The sequence below is a fragment of the Condylura cristata genome, unplaced genomic scaffold (genome assembly GCF_000260355.1).
Source record: "Condylura cristata isolate star-nosed mole 26May11 unplaced genomic scaffold, ConCri1.0 scaffold00014, whole genome shotgun sequence".
In the NCBI taxonomy this organism is placed as follows: domain Eukaryota; kingdom Metazoa; phylum Chordata; class Mammalia; order Eulipotyphla; family Talpidae; genus Condylura; species Condylura cristata.
In genome coordinates this window covers 23,645,361-23,662,899 of record NW_004567115.1, presented here as the reverse complement: position 1 = coordinate 23,662,899, position 17,539 = coordinate 23,645,361, and the positions used below count along the sequence as shown (strand labels likewise).

Here is a 17,539-nt window from a genome sequence, read left to right as displayed (position 1 = left end):
AGGTTATTAATTGAGCACATACACTGTGCCAGATTGGGGCTACAATAGCAAGCAAGGGCTCTCCCGGAACACATAGGCCTCCCTTTCCTGGCCCTCAGCTGGTCAGCCTAGGGCAGCCTGTGTGCCAGATTCCTCACAGAGTCAGCAAGGGAGAGAAAGGGAGGGGGGATGGAGCTCAGCTGCCTTACCCTTGGCCCCACCCACAGATTAATGGAAACCACCTGGTGGGTGAGCTTGCTCCACCCACTGCCCCCACTTGCTATCACTCCCATGAGCATCTGCTTCTAATGAGTGCCCCAGCACTGCTGCATACCAGCCCCCGGGGCTCATTAATCTCATTAGGCAATGACAAATCATCCTGGGGCTGACCAGGCTTCCCTCCCTGGGCCCATCCCTCCCAATGCACAAGCCTCTGGGGGTGTGTGTCTCCACAGAGCCACACAGGCCCACACGCATGCCTGCCCAGACTCCTCCATCTCCTCTGCATGCAGAAAAGCTCTGTGGCCGTCTTGGTTCCAGGCCTGGGGGCTTCCCACTGTGATCGGGTGCTCCCAGGGCCCTGGAAAGTCTGGGGTCTTGCTCCCTAATGAATGCAGTGGTGTTGGGGGGGGGGAGTCTGGGCAGGAACAGGAGGGACCAGAGGATAAGCCATCAGCCAGGACTTTTGGACTCGTGTATTTCAACTACATAACTGCCTGCCCATGTCTGGGAGCTCCGCTAATGCTACCCAGTGGGTGGTGTTGGCTCCCACATCTTGTAAGTTAGAATTTTTTGAGAAGGAATGGTTATTTATTAAAAGCTCACACCTGAGCTCTCCCTGGTGGCGCAAATGGTTAAAGCGCAGCACTATGAAGCAATCTGCAGCCACTACAGCATAAGCTCCATTCTCAGCCAGGGAGATGACCCACATGGTATGGCCCACCTTGCCTGGCCCACCCACTGCTCTCCTCAGCAGTGTATTTCAGTAGATCTGCCTGTTCTGCGCCCCACGCTGTCTCTGGTGAATCTTCTCACCACCCCTATGCCTCTGGCCTGTACCCTACCTCTGTATCAATAAATAAATCTTTGGGGAAAAAGCCCACGCCTTCCCAGTCTCTCTTCTCAATGAACTCATCTCTCCATGACCACCTGATGGGGAATCATTCACTGCTCCATTCTCCAGGGGAGGAACAGAGACTTGGACAGCCAGCCAGGAGGTAAATGAGAAGTGGAATTCAACCCTGGGGCTCTTTTTACTCCAAAGTGGAGTCCTATATCATCACCAGGCCTCCCCAAACCTAAACTTTTCCCTCTAGGCCACAAACCGCTTTTCTCTGCTGAGCAGTAGCAGTACAGTGGAGAGTGGGGGGCGGGAGGGGGGCACAGAGGAGTGGGTGGGACAGAGAGGAGGGTGGGGGATATAGAGGGGAGGTGGGGAGATACAGAAGGAAGTGTGGGGGATACAGACCCTTACTTTGCATTCTTTTGCTGGCTTCAGGGCCAGCCCTGAAAAAAAGGGGATCAAACAAGCCTACTCCCTCCCATTTACAGATGACCCCTCTCAGAGGTCAGAGGGTGTTTAGCTCCAGGAGGCCATGTGTTTTCTGGAGCAGCCCGGATCTACTAATTCAGTCTTAGACCAGACCCCAGTCCTCCCACAGGACTTACTCCTTATGGGCTGTGGGATGTGAAGCTGCCATGAGCTCGGCTGCCGGAGCCTGGATGCCTGAGCTGAACAGGACAGAGAGATCAGTGTTTCCTAGTACCAACTGTACGCCAGGCCACAGCGTCTTGTTTGTGATGAATAGGCCCACAGTCTAGGGGTCATCTGGTCTACTGGTTCCCAATCCCAGATGAACATGAAAATTGCCTACATACCTTGTAAAAAGTTCCCAGGCCCTTTCCACCGACCTGACGAATTAGCATCTCTCTGACAGGCCTGAGATGCCCCTACCCCTGGTACACTTATCAGAAGGGTGAGTTGTATATGTCCCCTAGCCAGCACTCACTGATGTCATCAAATTCTAACTTAGCCTCCTGGAGGAGATGTGGTTAACATCTACAATAGGGCAACTTTTTTTTTTTTTTGAGATTTATTTATATATGCATACGAGAACTGGGGTACAGTCAGCCGGGGAGCTGACCCACATGGTGCAGCAGATCTCTCCTGTCTCCTCTTCTGCTCCCCTCAGCAGTGTGTTTCAGTCAATCTGCCTATTCTGCTCCCCACTCTGTCTCTGGTGAATCCTCTCATTCGGCCCCACACCTCTGGCCTGTATCCTGATTATCGTATTCATAAATAAATAAATCTTAAAAAAAAGAACAGGAGTACAAACCAAGGTATGGGGGTGTATGTGTGTGTGAGAGAATTTACCAGAGACAGAGTGGGGAGCAGAACAGGCAGATTGACTGAAACACACTGCTGAGGGGAGCAGCAGGTGAGAGAGAAAGTCTGCTACGCCATGTGGATCAGCTCCCTGGCCATGTGAGTCACCTCCCTGCCATGTGGGTCACCTCCCCGGTGGCCATGTGGGCCACCTCCCTGGTATGGGTCAAACTCATGCTACAATGACTGGGATAGCCTCACAGTGCTGCGCTTTAACCCCTGGGACCACCAGGGAGGCCCCTATGATCAGTTAACTTTAAATAAAGGTGATTACGTTCGAGAGTATGGGTGGGCCTTGGCTGACCATCTGAAGGCCTTAAGAGCTAAAACAGGTTTCCTAGAGAAGAAATTCTACTCTCAAGACTGCAGCATCAATTCCCTCCTGACTCTAGCCTGCTGGCCTGTCTACAAGTTGCAGATTTGCCAGCCCCCACAATCTTATGAGTCATTTCCTTAAAATAAATTTCTTTATTAAAGAAGTAAAATAGCCCTTATATATTTATATAAAGACACACACACACACACATACACACACACACACACACACAATCTTTTGGTTCTGTTTCTTCACTGAGAATCTTCGCCAACAGAACGGCAATCAGTCAGGCTGAAAATGCAGAATTCCTCCACCCCTGCACTGGCTTTCCATCCCTGGGAAATGTGGGTACCTGCCAAACACAGCACACCCCTCTACACATTGGACCCCCTTTTGCCGGAAACCCTGGCTGCGTCACTGTCTCTTTGATGTTTTCTTCCCCACACAGGTAGTACTTTTGGGTATCACATACACACTCAGAGATCAGAGCTTTTTAAATCCTCTCTGCACCTTACAACCAGCCTGTCCCTCCTTCCACAGAGGAGGAAACTGAGGTTCTGAACCTGACACCCACCTTGCATCCCTCTAATCGCCTCTCTTTCCACTGCCCAGCCACCCTGACCTACTGTTCCTCAAACTCACTGCACACAGGACCCGAGGGTCTTCCCCCACTCTTTCTGCCGCTCTAGAGTCTTCCCTCCTGGGGTCTCCAATTCAGTCAGCACGTCACCAAGGCCCTCCTTGACGGGCAGGATCTCTCCCTTGCCTTCCAATGCCCTGTTTTACTCTCCTTTGCCGCACGCACGTCCTGGCTCCTGGCACAATACACATTTATCTGCTGCTGTCTGAGTTCCTGAGTCAGACATTGGTCTACGAGGTTCACTCCCAGTGCCTAGCACAGAGCTTGGCACATAGAGGGGACTCAGTACCTGCCTCTGGAAGGAGAGGGTAGGACGATTCCTAACCGCAGGGGCGCACACGCAGGACTTTGAATTCTCACTCTTCCTCATGCCCTGCACTCCTTCCCTATCTCCAGATTCAGCCCTGGGTCATGATTCCTACACTAGTCTCCCACTTCTCTGCAAGTGCTTCCTGTGCTTTGAATGTGTCTGCTGTAGCTCAGTGGGGGCTGGGGAGGGCACAGAGAGTGTCCTAATTTCATCGTCGTTAGAAAATTCTGATAGAGGGAATGGGCAAAGATGGGGCATGCCAGGGGCTCAGGGGGGAGACACTGGACTGGGAGAGCTGGACTGGGCGGTGACTGGATGGGTGGGGCAGGGCTGCACGCTTCTGCGGTTTGTCTGCCTCCAAGATCCCTGCAAGGAGATTCTGGTTTCCTGCCACTCAGCCCTCTAAGACCAAGCCTGGGCTGAATGTAGGAACTGGAGCTCCCGAATGCTTAACTTTGTGTGGAGATGAAAGTCTTCCCTATTTGCTGGAACCCAAGGAAGCACCCAAATAACAACTGGGTGGCAGTGCCTTCCCCTTGTCTGGACCACCTTGTCCATGAGCCGCGAGGACATGGCAGTGGAGCTGTGTGCACACTCCAGGGCCAACATCGGAGACCCCTGGCATCCAGACCAGACACCCTGTTCTGCCTTCTGCCCCGGACGAGGGCTGGGCGCCTCCCCCCCCCCCATCCCAGCAAGGCCATCATTTGCCCACAGCCTTAGAGGGGTTCTCTTCCTCTATTAAACGGGTATAGTAGAGACCACCTCACAAGGCTGCGGTCATGGCTACGGAACTAAACACCATGCGAAGTAGATCTTGCATCTCTATTCCCCCTGAACTTTCCAGCTGACATAGACTCCTCCTTTGGACGTTACCGAAACCTCAGCCTACACTTTTCTAATATATATGACATTGTCTGCGGTGGCTGCTAGACTGATTGCTTCTGGTCTTTGAGAGCTGGTTTTCCACCTTATTTTGAATCTTCCATTACACGAATCCAAGCCTTTTAGGAAAGATGGTACTAGAGGGGAAAAGGCTGGAGGAGTTGGGAAGACTTAGCAGTGTGGGAGCAGAGAGGGGGCTGGGCATGGAGAAGCAGAGATCAGCTTCTGGGGGAGATGGGAGGCTGGGTCTTTCTTAGAGGCGACACCACCCAACGTTATTCTTGCAGCACATGTCCACTGAGTGGGGAATTTAGAGGGGCGGATTCAAGTTCCAGATGTTGGCAGGTTAAATGACTTTCGGGTGTCTGGTTCAGGTCCCTAACTTCTGAAGGTGATTCTTGCAGGCTGGTTGGGCTCTGCAGTTGTGAGGCCGACCCCGGACGCTGCTGGGGATACAACTCTAAACCAGGGATGTTTGGATATGATGCTCTCCCCACCTCAGCCCAGGGCTCTGGCCCTCCAGGGCGATTTTGTTTATTGATCTGTATTTAGTAGAGAAGGAAAAAGGCTCAGTCACACTTCTAGCCTCTCTCTACCCTTTTATGCCGGGACCCCAGCTGAGAGGAGCCAGCAGCCTCTGGCTGGCTAAGGGGCTCAGCCCTCACAGTTAATTGCTCATTAAGGAGCATTAATGAGCTTTCCTAATCCCCATTCCTGCCGAGAGCCGTGATGTTTCCCTACTTTCTTCAGCTGTCCTTGCGAAGTGCAGGTTTCTCTCTTCCAGCCCAGCCCTTCTCTGCTCTAACCCTTGTGGTCGAGTCTGGGACAGGTCCCCTGGGTGTGCCTCTGGGTCGGGCTTAGCCAGCAGGTTTGGAGTCCTTCGCCTCCCTGGAGTGACCCCTTGCCCATGGCCACCATCCCCCACCTCCGCCCCACTTGCCCCAACACTTACAGCTTCTCCAGCAGGGACAGTCCCAAGAAGGACCCATTCCGGAGCCCAGTGATCTTATTGTTGCTTAAGAGCCTGAAGGAACAAAGAACAGACAGGAGAACACGCTGTTACAAACTGGAAAGTACAGATGGAAGAGGCTCTGTCTGACCTCAGGGCCATGCTGTGTTTTGTATAAATATCACCCCTGAAGTTGTGCAAGGCAGCGGCACCACCTTGTGCTCCAGATTAGAGGCAGGAGCCAATGAATGGTGTAGGCAGAATTTTGAGACCTAGTCAGATATGTCACCAGCACTCCCGGGTCTTTCTGACTTCAGCTCTCTGTGCTGGTGGGCTGAGCAGGTTAACACTGCAGAGTCCCTTTTACACCTTGGAACCTGGAACTGAGCCCACAGCGGTCCCTTCTTGCCCTCCTTAGCCCTGTCTTGCACAAGCCCTCAGCGCAAAACCCTGAGGGTAGTTCTGGCAAGATGGCCTGAACTGGGTCAGGGCGCAGCTGGGGTAGCAGGAAGCCTAGCAGGGTCGCAAGTGTCCTTCTGCAAGCAAAGGACCTCAGTGAAAGTGACTTCACCCAGCAAAGGCGCCCATCACCCCGAGGTCCCGCCTTCCCAAGCCTGTCAGCAGCCTTGACAGAAAACCGATAAAGCTCTGGGCCTGGGGAAACCCAGGCCTCTCAGTCTTTGCTTCTGCTCCCTTGGAGTTCTGTTTATTTATAAGTTTGTGTTTAGGGGAGGAGGAAGAGGCCCAAGCTGGCTGAACCCACTCCGCCCACCCACTCAGCCTTTCTCTGCCAGGCTCCCCAAAGGAGGAGGGAGTTCTACCCCATCAACAGGCTCATTCCTTAACTTAATTGTCGGTTAAAAATCTTCAGTGAGCCTCAGTCCAACTCTTGCCTGCTTGGGTTAAGGCAAAGGATTTCCCCTCTTTATTCTTAGTGATGAACCTGGGAAGGCTTAAGGTGTAGGCCTTAAGGATTTTCTCAAGTGCCCAGCCTCTGGGAGGGACAGATAGGGAGGATGGACAGGGCAAGAAGGGCTGGCACAGGGCAAGAGGGATCTGCCCCAAAACTTACTGGCAGTGGGTGGTTGATACACTAAGATGGGTGGTTAAGGGGACCTCAGGCAGCTGACAGTCTCCTTACTCCATCTTGAAAAGTCTCATGAAAACAGTGGCCAGGATGGATGGTAGAGAGGAAGGGGCTTTCAGAGTAGCTGGGAAGGGGTGGGGAATGCATCTTTCCCAGGGATTTCCCCTTTCCTGGTTTTGAAGGAGGGAGGGGAACGGTTGGGGATGCTGAAGGGAGTGAGGCACAGGGAGAGATGGGGTTCAGAGGGTTAGAGGAAAAGGGCGAGTTTAGTACAACTTGGTCCATGAAGGGGAGGTCTGGAACATTAGTTTTTAAACTTGAGCATGGAGTTGTTCAAAAGTATGGCCCAGGAATGTGAGAGAATTCCAGATTGAGAAACTCTGACTGCCTCCACTTCTTTTTTTTTTTATTGGGGTGATCTTGGTTTTGAACACTGTGACTGTCTATGTTTTAGGACTACAGGTTTACACCCCTATAAATGTGTGTAATCACCCTAATAATCCTCCTCCTTTGCTCGTTGTTCCCTTCCCTTCTGCCCCTCTGGTAACCTCAGTTCTGAAATCAGAATCTAGGGGGTTTGTTTTTGTTTTGTTTTGTCTGTTTGTCTTGGAGAAACCAACTTTAGAAATGAAAGTCTTACACTATGAAAATGCCTTTTAATAAATTATGATCTCAAAATTATCCACAAGATTATCTTTAGATATCACTGAATGGAAAGGAAAAAATTAAAAATGACCCCCAAATCCCTGAGATGAAAACCCAGGACTCTAATCTGAGAACACTGTCCAGGCAGGAGCAGAAGTGGTATTGGGAGTATCCCTCATTATCCAGACTCTATGACTCTAACCCTTTCATGCCTTTCACATATCCCAAAACTTTCTCATATCCCAAAAGAAATACAATGCAAGTCACACACACAATTTAAAATGTTCTACCTACCAGGGTTTACCAGAAGGGGAGGGGATGGAGGTAGACAGTTAGGGCTGCATGCTGTAGGGTGGAAACTAGACCTCTGGTTGCTGTCCTAACCCAGTATATGCAGCTAGTGGTTGTCATAACCTAGTCTATACAGATTATTTATTTAAAATGTTATAACCTGAAACCTACATATAACATAATAAACTAATGTTACTTCAATAACATTTATTAATACATAAAATGTCCTAGTAGCCAGATTAAATTCTCCTAAATTAATTCTAATATATTTTATCTAACCCATTGTATCCAGAGTGGTATCATTTAACATGTAACCAAAACGCAAAGTTATTAATGAGATATTGAGATAGTTCCCCTCTTTCAGTCTTATTTTTTTGTGTGGGGGCAGACACTACATTTTCATACCAAAGACTTTGATTCTGGTGTGTGGATGCTGTACTCTCCAGCACCTCTCAGTTCAGAGTAGCCGCTACAAGTGCTCATGGCTCATGAGTTTACCCTTATCTAGTCTCCTTGTCAGCGACTTCCCAGGAGGAATTTTGGGCTGACTGAAAGATACTGAAGAACTGGGACAGTGAGCATGCGTGCATGCATGTGTGCGTGCGTGCGTGTGTGTGCATGTGTGTGTGTGTGCACGCTCCCCCTCGTGCACTCTGGAACTGGCCCCTGAGGCAGGTCAGGACAAGCCTCTGGCCCCAACAACTTATCTCTTGCTGTCTCACCCCTCACCACCTTGAATCTGGAGCCCCGCAGGCCAGACCCCTCTCTCTGGACCCCCCTCTCTCTCTTGCGCAGGATTGTAGAGGGCAGAATGCGGAGGGTGTCAGCTAGCTTCCGGCTTGGCTACCTCTGTGCAAACTGCAGCCCTGAAAATCTTGAAATGAGTTTTTCTTGTGGCAGACAGCATGTCTCTGACCCCCCCCAACCTCAACCCACTCACAAAAGCAGGGACACTGAGCAAACAGCTCTTCATTCCCTGTCCCTATGAGCTCCCTTCTTGCTGTGTTTCCAGTTCTTGGACACACTTCAGGTGAATATCTCTAGGATGCAAGCCCCCAAACGCCTAGATGTGGCTCTCTGGGCCTGAACAACCTAGCTAGGTCTGAGGAGATATGCTTTAGACCTGGACTAGCCAGGAATGGCCTCCATTGTTCTTGGTGCCCTTTGTGAGTTTGGCTGGGAGGGGAGTGATTTGGGTCAGAAAGTACTTGTTTCTGGCCTTGTAATGAGCAGGTAGGAAGCTGGTAGTTACAGGGCTGCTAATGGGGTAGATGAAAACACACCACAGCCTCATCCAATGGAAAGAAAAATGTCCCCACCACACTAGGCTCTCCTGGGAGGAAAATGGGCAGGCAGGCCCCGTCAGCCAAGCAGGGAAGGAGGGAGCCTTGGCCCCATGCTTCTCCCAAGCCCCAGAGACGCAGCGCCAGTCTTAGCCCTCTTTAAACCCAGACAGACACTTCCTCAGCCCTGCAACCACACAGGGAGCCAGCCAGGTGGGTTCTGTTCCAACCACACTAACCCACCCCACTGGGCTCTGGTTCACCCAGCCAGCAACTTCAGTGTCCTTCTTTCCCACATTTCCCTCCCTCTTACCACCCTAAAATCAAATTCTCACAGAAAGGGGGAGCAGCCCCTAGAGTCCCCTGTTTTCTACTCCAGCATCTGAAATCTGGTCAAGGAGAGTCCATTCCAGAATTCTCTCCAGCTAGGGTCCTATTTTAGGGAGGAGAAGCCAGCACAGTTACCACTTAGAAGGCTGGGAGGGAAGGGAGTGAGTGGCTGGCAGCTATGGAGAGGCCCTGTGGCCTTGGGGCAGCCACAGGAACTCACCAGATCCCAGACCGACATCAAAGATGACCCCAAAGGGGTCATGTGGGCACCATTCCATGGGCACAGGGCCAGCAGTTGCCAGAACCAAATAGTCCTCACATGTGGAAGAAGAGTCATGTATGTCAGCTCTGCACAGATGCAAGGACCTTATGCCTGGGGATCTATGAGGTCTCTCCAGAGAGTCTGAGCTTAGAATCCAGGCCCCCCTGCCTAGGAGGATCTGTCTCCAACATGGCTGCTAACATCTTGGTAGTATCTTAGATCATAGGTGAGGTCTGCTGACTGACACCAATAAGCTCTCAGGCCCATAGTCCATTGGAACCATAAGGTACAATTGGACTTGCAGCCTGTCCTGCAGACACAGGGCCTCTGTATAGTCACAGGGCCCACAAACTCTCTGAAACCTACAAATAAATAATCATTGCCTCAGACATAAATGGTATAAGACTGAAATTAACAAATGCTTAAGTAAATATCAGATGCCATCCTATGTCAATCAGCAACCATTATTATGCTTCATGAAGGACATAGGTGATATGGTTTGGTTGATGGGCCTTCTGGATCACAGGCCCTGCTTTGACACACTTCTCTCGCCTTTGATGTCCCGTTAGCCTTGTTACTGGGGACATAAATGTAGGAGGAGATACGCAAAGTTGTTGCCCCACTGCACTGTGGTCTCCTCCCCTGACTGGAAGCTTGTCTAGTCAGTCCGGAACACCTACTGGTAAACAGAAAGAGGACCAGGTACATCTCGCTGTTCTCCCCTGTTCCTCAGGTTTTGGAGGGCCGTGTCCTGAGAACTATGAGGCGGACTGTCCACGCAGGGATGAGATAAAGGCCAAGAGAGAAAATATTCTGAGAGGGTCTCACATATGGCCTTCTTTTCTCCTTCTTCTCTACAAGGGTACCCTGTCTTGGTGAAGAGGCAGAACCAGAAATTAGAACTGGGATGGGAAACACTGACCTTGAAGAAGTTTACAGCTTTGGGACTAAATCTGGAAGCAAAGCCTGAGAAAAGGAGATACAGATGTTTGTGGTGAGCAGTTAATATTCTCATGGGGGCTTTGGTACCCCAGCACCCCATGAACACATGGAAATAGAGCATCCATGACCAGGCACACTGGGAATTCATTGCTTCATTCTTCAAACCTATACCAAACACTTCTCACGTCAGCCTTGTGTAACACTTGATCTGTACCAGCATAAATGAGACATTGGGTCTCTATAAACTTCCAGGATGGTGGAGGGGGATATGTTAACACGCAATGTTAGTACATCTGAGGAAACCAGAAAGTCACTCCCAGTACATCTTAAATACTTCCTTCACCTATGGCTTGAAATCTCACCACTGGGGAGCCTAGCTTTTGGGTTAAGAAAGTAAGTCTCTGGGCCCTCCCTTGTGGTGCAAGGGGTTAAAGCACAGCACTATGAAGCTATTCATAGTCAGTCACTACAGCACCAGTTAGATCCCTGGTCAGGAGGGTGACCCACAGGGCGAGGCAGACCTCTCCTGTCCCACCCGCTGCTGCCCTCGGCAGTGTATTTCAGTTAATCTGCCTGTTCTGTTCCTCACTCTGTCTCTGGTGAATCCTCTCACCCCCCCACACCTCCGGCCTGTACCCCAGTTTTTGTATGTATAAATAAATAAAGTCTTTAAAAAAAAACTCAGAAAGTAAGTTTCTTTGAAAATAAATCTGAAAGGCTCAACCTGCTGCCAGTTTTTTACACCTAAGTAAGATGGGATGAGCAGTGGATGGAGTTCATGGATGATTTTCCTGAGCCAGGGGCAGTCCCCCTTTGCATCTACTCTCCCCTCACTAAATCCCCCCAACTCCAGTGAGCCTTGGTAGGATTCACACCCAACACCCAGCAGAGGCCTCCATCCTCTGGGATAACTGGCTCTAGGGACAGCCCTCTTGGGACACCTTCCTCACTAGGGCTACATTTGCTGAAGCTGGCTATCATGTTGGAGAGGAAACACAGGGAAAAGTTTAGAAACCAGCGGTCTCACGCTTCCTGGGTCAGTCTGATTCCAAATAGTGATTTTGTTCAAAGCACCAACCACCCCAGTAGGCTTAGACTTGTTAGTCTGTCATTGGTGGGGGCACCCCTTTCCCTTGGCCATGTTTCCACATGGCGGAAGTGGGTGAGTGCCTCTGCCCTGCTCAGTCCTGCTCAGTCCCCAGGGATGACGTTTCTGAGTGGTCAGTGTGGGAAGAGGCTGACCTGGAGAGGAGCCTTGGTCTGACAGGGAACTATGTGACCTTGGGCAGGTCAGCCCCTCTCTGGGGGTTTCCTTCTCAGTAAAAGAAGGTTCTGGACTGAGACTCCTAGACCTTACATTTGATGGCCTTTCCCACCCTGGACACTGAATCTCTGGGAGCCTGAAGTTTAGAGTTTCTGCCTGGACACACAGTTCCCAGCAGGCAAAGGGGCCTGGGGGCGGTGGGGTGGGAGTGGGGGGACAGAGGGAGGTATGGGCTCTCTCTTCCCTTCTTTTTCCAGCTGGAAGATGTCTGGCCCCACAAGTTCAGCCTGCAACTCCCTCTTCAGGCCCCTCTCTCCACCCTGTTCCCTGCTCTTCTGTGACAGATTGGTTCCCCTGCCCCTCACCTGGCCCCATCCATCTTGCACACCCCCGTGATCCCCCATCCTGCCTCTCTGCTCCCAGAGCTGGGAAAGCTGGGTCCTGGGAGGCTGCCGAGTCTGCTACACTCCAATCCTTCTGTTCCCCCACCCCCATCGCCCAGTCCTAAAAGCAAAGGAATGTTCTGGAGTTTGGAAAGGATGGGGGCCCCCCTGAGGAGGGAGGAAGGGGAGGAGGCAGCTTCGTCCTGTCAGTGTCTAAGCTCTAAATAGAACAGAACGGCTGGGCTGGGGGAATGAAAATAAACAGCCCCTCTGAGCAGCCCCTTCCTAGCAGTTACCGGATTTTCCTTCTGGTTCCTCAGCCCTGGGGCATTTCTAGGCTCTCTCTTCTGGCTCTCAGGCTGGAGGCATGAAGCAGTCTCTTCCGCAGGGTGTCAGAGGAGCAAGGGGTACTGGTCTACTCTGTTTGGCACTGGGGAACTCACCTCCCCTCTCTGGGCTCTGGTGAGAGCCCACTGAATGGAAAGAGAGATCCACGTAGAGTGACTGAAACTTTTTCTCCCTCAGGAAAGTCTTCTTATTACAATGATTCCCATGTGGCATAACCTTAGAAACACTCTCTCCCTTTTAAAAACACGACCCCAAATTTAAGGGTCAAATTATGGTTAGGTTCAAATTACACTGGCTTGCCTGTGCCTTTAGGAGAGATCCTCAGACTGACCCCCAGGACTGAGACCTGCCCAGCACCACAGAAGGGAGACCCATAGCCGCCAGCAGGGATGGCTGGCACAGGGGTGGCTGCTGTGGGTTCAGGCCAAATAAGCCACTCTGGGTTCTGGCTGGCCTGGGGTTGAATGATAAAGAGTTGCCTTTGGAGCTCACATGCCTCCCTCTGTTTGGAGCAATGAGGACTCAGCCAGGCTGCCCCAGAGGGCTCAGTTCTCTGCCCAGGGGTCTCCTTGAGACCTTGGACCCTGACATCCTGCACAGGAGGGAGCCAGGAACCTCCCCAACTGGTGACAAATGCCTGGAACCTGAGCCAGCTGCCTGCAGCTACTCCAGCAGCTGAAGGGGAAGAGTCAGGGAGAGACTTGACTTTTTTCTCAGCCACTCACTTCAGTAAAGGAGCATGGGGGTCGAGGAGTGCATTTGGGGGGTGCTGCAGCAGAGAAATTGCAGCATCTCACCGCCACCTAGAAGGTAAGGCAGTGTGTGGGGGTCTCCTAGCTCCTTCTCACCTCTGGCTGCTGTCTGCTGCCTCTTCCCTTTTTTCTTTCCTTCTTTCTCGAGCTCTCTCCCTCCCGCCCTCCTCTCCCTCACAAAAGCTCTCTGTACACAGCCACTTCCTCTGGCTGCTGTCTCTGAGCCCAGACCTTATGAGAACCATATGGGGGAAAGAGTGTGGAAGCAAAGGGGGTGGGGAGGCAGGCGTGGGCCGCCCCTCCCACCAGCATCTTTCCACTCCCCTCAGGCTACGTGAATGGCAGTTGGCACACTTTGCCCCAAATTCTCCTAACTGGATCCTGGTGGCTGGCGTGAGGGGTACTGAAAGGAGGGCCCAGTCTGGGGCTGGAGGCCCGAGGGAGGGAGGTCTATGCTCCAGAATGCCTTCCCTGAGACTGGTGCACAGCACAGGGCTGCCACAGGGCCTCTCCAACCTTTCCCTCCCCTGAAGGCTGCCTGAGGCCCAACAAACTCCCAGCAAAGAACACAGCAGTATGAAGCACATTTGTAGCACAAACACCCTTTGCCCCTATGTGGGCAGCCTGTATGCTGGCCAGGCCCCTTACCCATGAAAAGGGAGGCTGAGTGGACAGATGGGCTCTGTGAGAATCAGGGTGACCTTCTGTGCCTGCCTTGCCCCACCGGGCCTAGGAATGCTCCCAGGTCAAAGGACTGGATATTGCTGGAAAGAAACAGGTTTTTTGTTTTTTTTTTAAAGTAGCATTTTCATCCATTGTATCCCAAGGCCAGCCAGGTGAGCAGTCAGTCCTTCACCTGAGGAGAAAGCTAAAAACTCAACTAGCTAATCGTGACACTGGCACCAGCTAGTTATGACTATTGGTGAGATGTCAGCCCTCTCCCCTCTGGGCCTCACTTAGCTCAGTTGCAAGATGTAAAGGCTGGTCTGGCTAATCTCTAGGGCCCTTTTCAGAGCAGACGTTCTAGGAATTTATAACATGGGTTGATAGCCTCTGAGGGGCTGCTCAGATGTCTGGGGAGATCTTCATAGGAGGTTCCTTCTGGAGTCTGCTAGCTATTATTAGACTTTAGCCGGAATTCCCTGTTACTCCCCCCACCCTCACTTGAACTTCCAGAGCTGAGAACTAGGGGCCTCATCACCCTGTGTGGGGGAGGGGTATTCACAGTGATCTGTGTTTTCATCCCACAGCCAGGGTCTCGGCAAGATGCCACTAGCTTTGGGAACTTTTCCTCAGGGAAGGCCCATGAAGCCTCCTGCTCTGGTCAGGAGTACAGGTACCCATGGACCAGGCCACAAGTTTGAGGGTGTGGGTAGGATAGAGGGATCAGGAAGGAAGCTGAGAGTTTTGCTTTCCTGGAAACCTGTGAATGAAAAATCCATTAAAAGGGTGGGGTGGGGGGGGAATAAGGAAAGTAAAGAGTGGGGAGAGTCAGTCTACAAAAACAGAAGACAGGAGTTGAGATATGTTCTTGAGAGATAAACAGAACTGTTCACAGTATTGCGTCTGAACTGCCTGGAGGCACCTTGCAGAAGACATCTCATCTAGAGCTTTCTTTGCTTGAATGATCTCAGCACTAGTGTTAGGCTACCCAACCAAGTCCCCTGAGGCACCAAGTGATATGTGAAGGGTCCTGGAACCCAGTGACCCTTGCTGGAGGGGGAAGAAAAAAGGGAATGGAGAGAGGGAAGTTAGAGGCACAATATAAAAACTATTGCCAAATCCTGTTGTTTGCACCAGGGGGCAAGTTACATGAGAGGGAAAATTTGTGTGGAAGAAAGTACTGAGGCCCTGGGAGCACAGAGAAGGTTTAGGTGAATTTAGCCTTTTTCTGGGCAGCCAGGCTAGAGCTGTCTTCTCTTCCCAAACCTTCTCTTTCTTCTTCCCGCAAGATACAAGCTGGGGGTAGGACAGGTATGCTGGGGCACTGGACCCTGAAAAAGAATCATTGAACAGCTTCTCCTGAAGAATTTGGGCTCTTTTCCCTTCAGAAGCATGCTTAGGGGGTGATGTGAGGGGTGGCAGCAGTGAGGATCAGTATCATGTGGGTGGGAGATCTAAGAAATATGTGGGTGGCTGGGATTCAGCCATACTCCAGGCTGATGGGCCAGCAGGTTCTCAGGGTTTCTCTAGCTCACCCAGTCTGTTGTTCCTAAGAGGGGTGGGAGCGGGTATGTAGCCATGTTCAGGAAACCTTTCCCTGGAAGGTATCTTAAACCAGCTAGGTCAGTGGCCTGAGACAAATGGGACAGCTAGCAGTCACGTTCGCCACCACCTTCTCACAATGTATTCTCACCAAGGGTTGGCCCCTCTTTCTCGGAATGGCGTCGATGGGAATTAGCCATGGCTGGAAAGCATTAGTTGCCAAATCATTCTAAGATGTTCTGCAAAACCACCTTTTAATGTGCCCCCCCACCCTCAGTATGTAGGACTCCCTAATCCTGACAAACAGATACACAGAGAGACAGTGTCCCACACATGCGTGAGAGTGCAGCCAGGGGATCAAGTATACATACACTCCCCATTCTGGAGTTATCTTCGCCCAGCTGGGGCTCACACACCAGCCCAACTATTCCACACAGCAAGCATTTTTCTCTTCCAAAACTGAGTGGGCTGGGGAATGCCCAGGCTTGTCTGGACCCTTCAACACCAGTGGATACTCAGAGGGACCTGGAATGAGCAACCACAGCTGCCTTCCCCAGCCATGGCCGTTTGCCTGAGCTGCTGGGAGGGGAAGAGAGCAGACACAGGGCCTCCACAACTCCCACATCCCCCACCCCAAGCTAGGGAACATGCAGGGGCCAGGAGGCCAACGCCAGAGACTGACCAGCGTGTCCTGTCAGGAAGCGGGCAGCCTCTGAACCCACCCAACCAGAGGAGTTACTGTATTGTTCTGGACACAATCAGAGGACTGCAAGCCAGCTCCTATTCCCCGCCAGGCTAGCAGTGGTGGGGAAATGGTTGCCACAGGGGTCAGGAGGACAGGGAAGGGAAAGCGTCTAGTAGGCTGCACCAGGACAGGACAGGAAGGGGGCACCGCTATGGCCGGACCCTCAAGCCCCCAGAAGTGCTTGGAACTCCCGAGCACCTTGTTAGTGCCCAAGTCGTGGCAGTGGGGAGGGGTAGCTAATTCTCCAGCGGTTGCAGGGACTTTAGATCCCCAAAAAGGTGGGTTGTGGCAGCCTCATTAGGGCTTACTAAGGTCCTAGAGGGGCACTAGATGACGGAAGGATGCTTAGCCGGCACTGGGCTGTCGACGTCCCTCTGTCAGGTTTCAATTTCTTGGCAATCTTTGCATGAAGAAGTCAATCGAGAAAAGTCAAAGCTCCAGATTGATACCGGGGAAGAGAGCAAGAAGATGGGGTGCAGGAGCCAGCAGAGAGCTCATTCCACAGATGCGCGCGACGGGAGGGGGCTCAAGAGAAAGTGGGACCCCAGGGTCTCATTCCGATTAAAAGCGGCAGCACCTCATACGACAGAATTTTCCGAGTCTACCCGCCAGCCTCCACGAAAAAGACAGGTTGGAATCGGGGATGGCAGGCTCGGGGGTGGGGGAAGCTAAAGCGCCCCCCACTGGGGGTGACAGGCTCGCCGGGTGAGTTCGGAGACTCTCCAGTTCCGCCGGGTCCGCGACGCGACCGCGGTGCTAACTGCCACAGCCACTTACTTAACTGGGCCGCGAGCGTTGATCTTTCCTGCGCCTTGCCCCATCCCACCCACCTCAGGTCCACGAATCCCGCAACTCCAGCCCAGGCTGGAGATTCAAGGAGCGCAGGCGTCACGCCAGCGCTCACTCCACTTCACCTGTGCAGGTGAGTGGGCACCCGCGGTGCTCCTCTGGGGTGCACCGACCCCCCTAAATCTCCTTCCTCCTTATACATTCCTGATCTTTCCCCTATCTTTCAAAGTCCCTCTTCTCGGTGCTCGGGCTCAGACTGAATTGGGGGTATCTGCTCTGCCTCCTCTTCCCGCCCCTCCCGTCTGATGTCCACTAGCTCCCCCAGTCTGGGCTCCGGTCGGGCGGGCAGAGCGCAGTACTCACAGCGTAACGGTGCCGTTAGGCAGTAGGCCGGGCTCGGGAGGCTCCGGGAGGTCCCCGCCGCCACACACCACCCTCCTGCGCGCTGGGTTGGGGGCGCCGCCACTTAGTCCTTTGGGCCTCTCTCCCGAACACTTGCAACTGCGGATGGGGACGGGGCATCCGGGAGCGCCCTGAGTTTCGTGCAACAGGAGCAGTAGCCAAGGCAGCAGCGACAGCAGCAGACACACGGGCGCCCCCAGCATCCTGTGTCCCCCGGCGCCCATTAGCCCATCGCCCCGCGGGGACAGAGCGCTGCAGCCCGTCTGAGGGACCTGGGCGTGCGGGAGGCGTGCTCAGTAGGGGCCCCGGGCGCCCACGGGAGGGCTGGGGGGCCCTGGGCGGAGGC

The 17,539-nt window shown here is 52.5% G+C and overlaps 1 protein-coding gene across 3 annotated transcripts in view; it reads right to left on the bottom strand.

The window, feature by feature from the left end:
• The window catches only part of ADGRA2 (adhesion G protein-coupled receptor A2), a 32,121-nt gene extending 14,582 nt beyond the window's left edge, over nucleotides 1-17,539 (bottom strand). For all 3 annotated transcript variants that reach the window (XM_012724863.1, XM_012724864.1, XM_004682235.2), the window contains exons 1-2: nucleotides 17,155-17,539; nucleotides 5,469-5,540 (exon numbers count right to left, since the gene is read on the bottom strand). In XM_012724863.1, coding sequence (XP_012580317.1) covers nucleotides 5,469-5,540; nucleotides 17,155-17,417 — 335 coding nt within the window. In that variant the 5' untranslated portion in view covers nucleotides 17,418-17,539. The remainder of the gene's footprint in view (nucleotides 1-5,468; nucleotides 5,541-17,154) is intronic.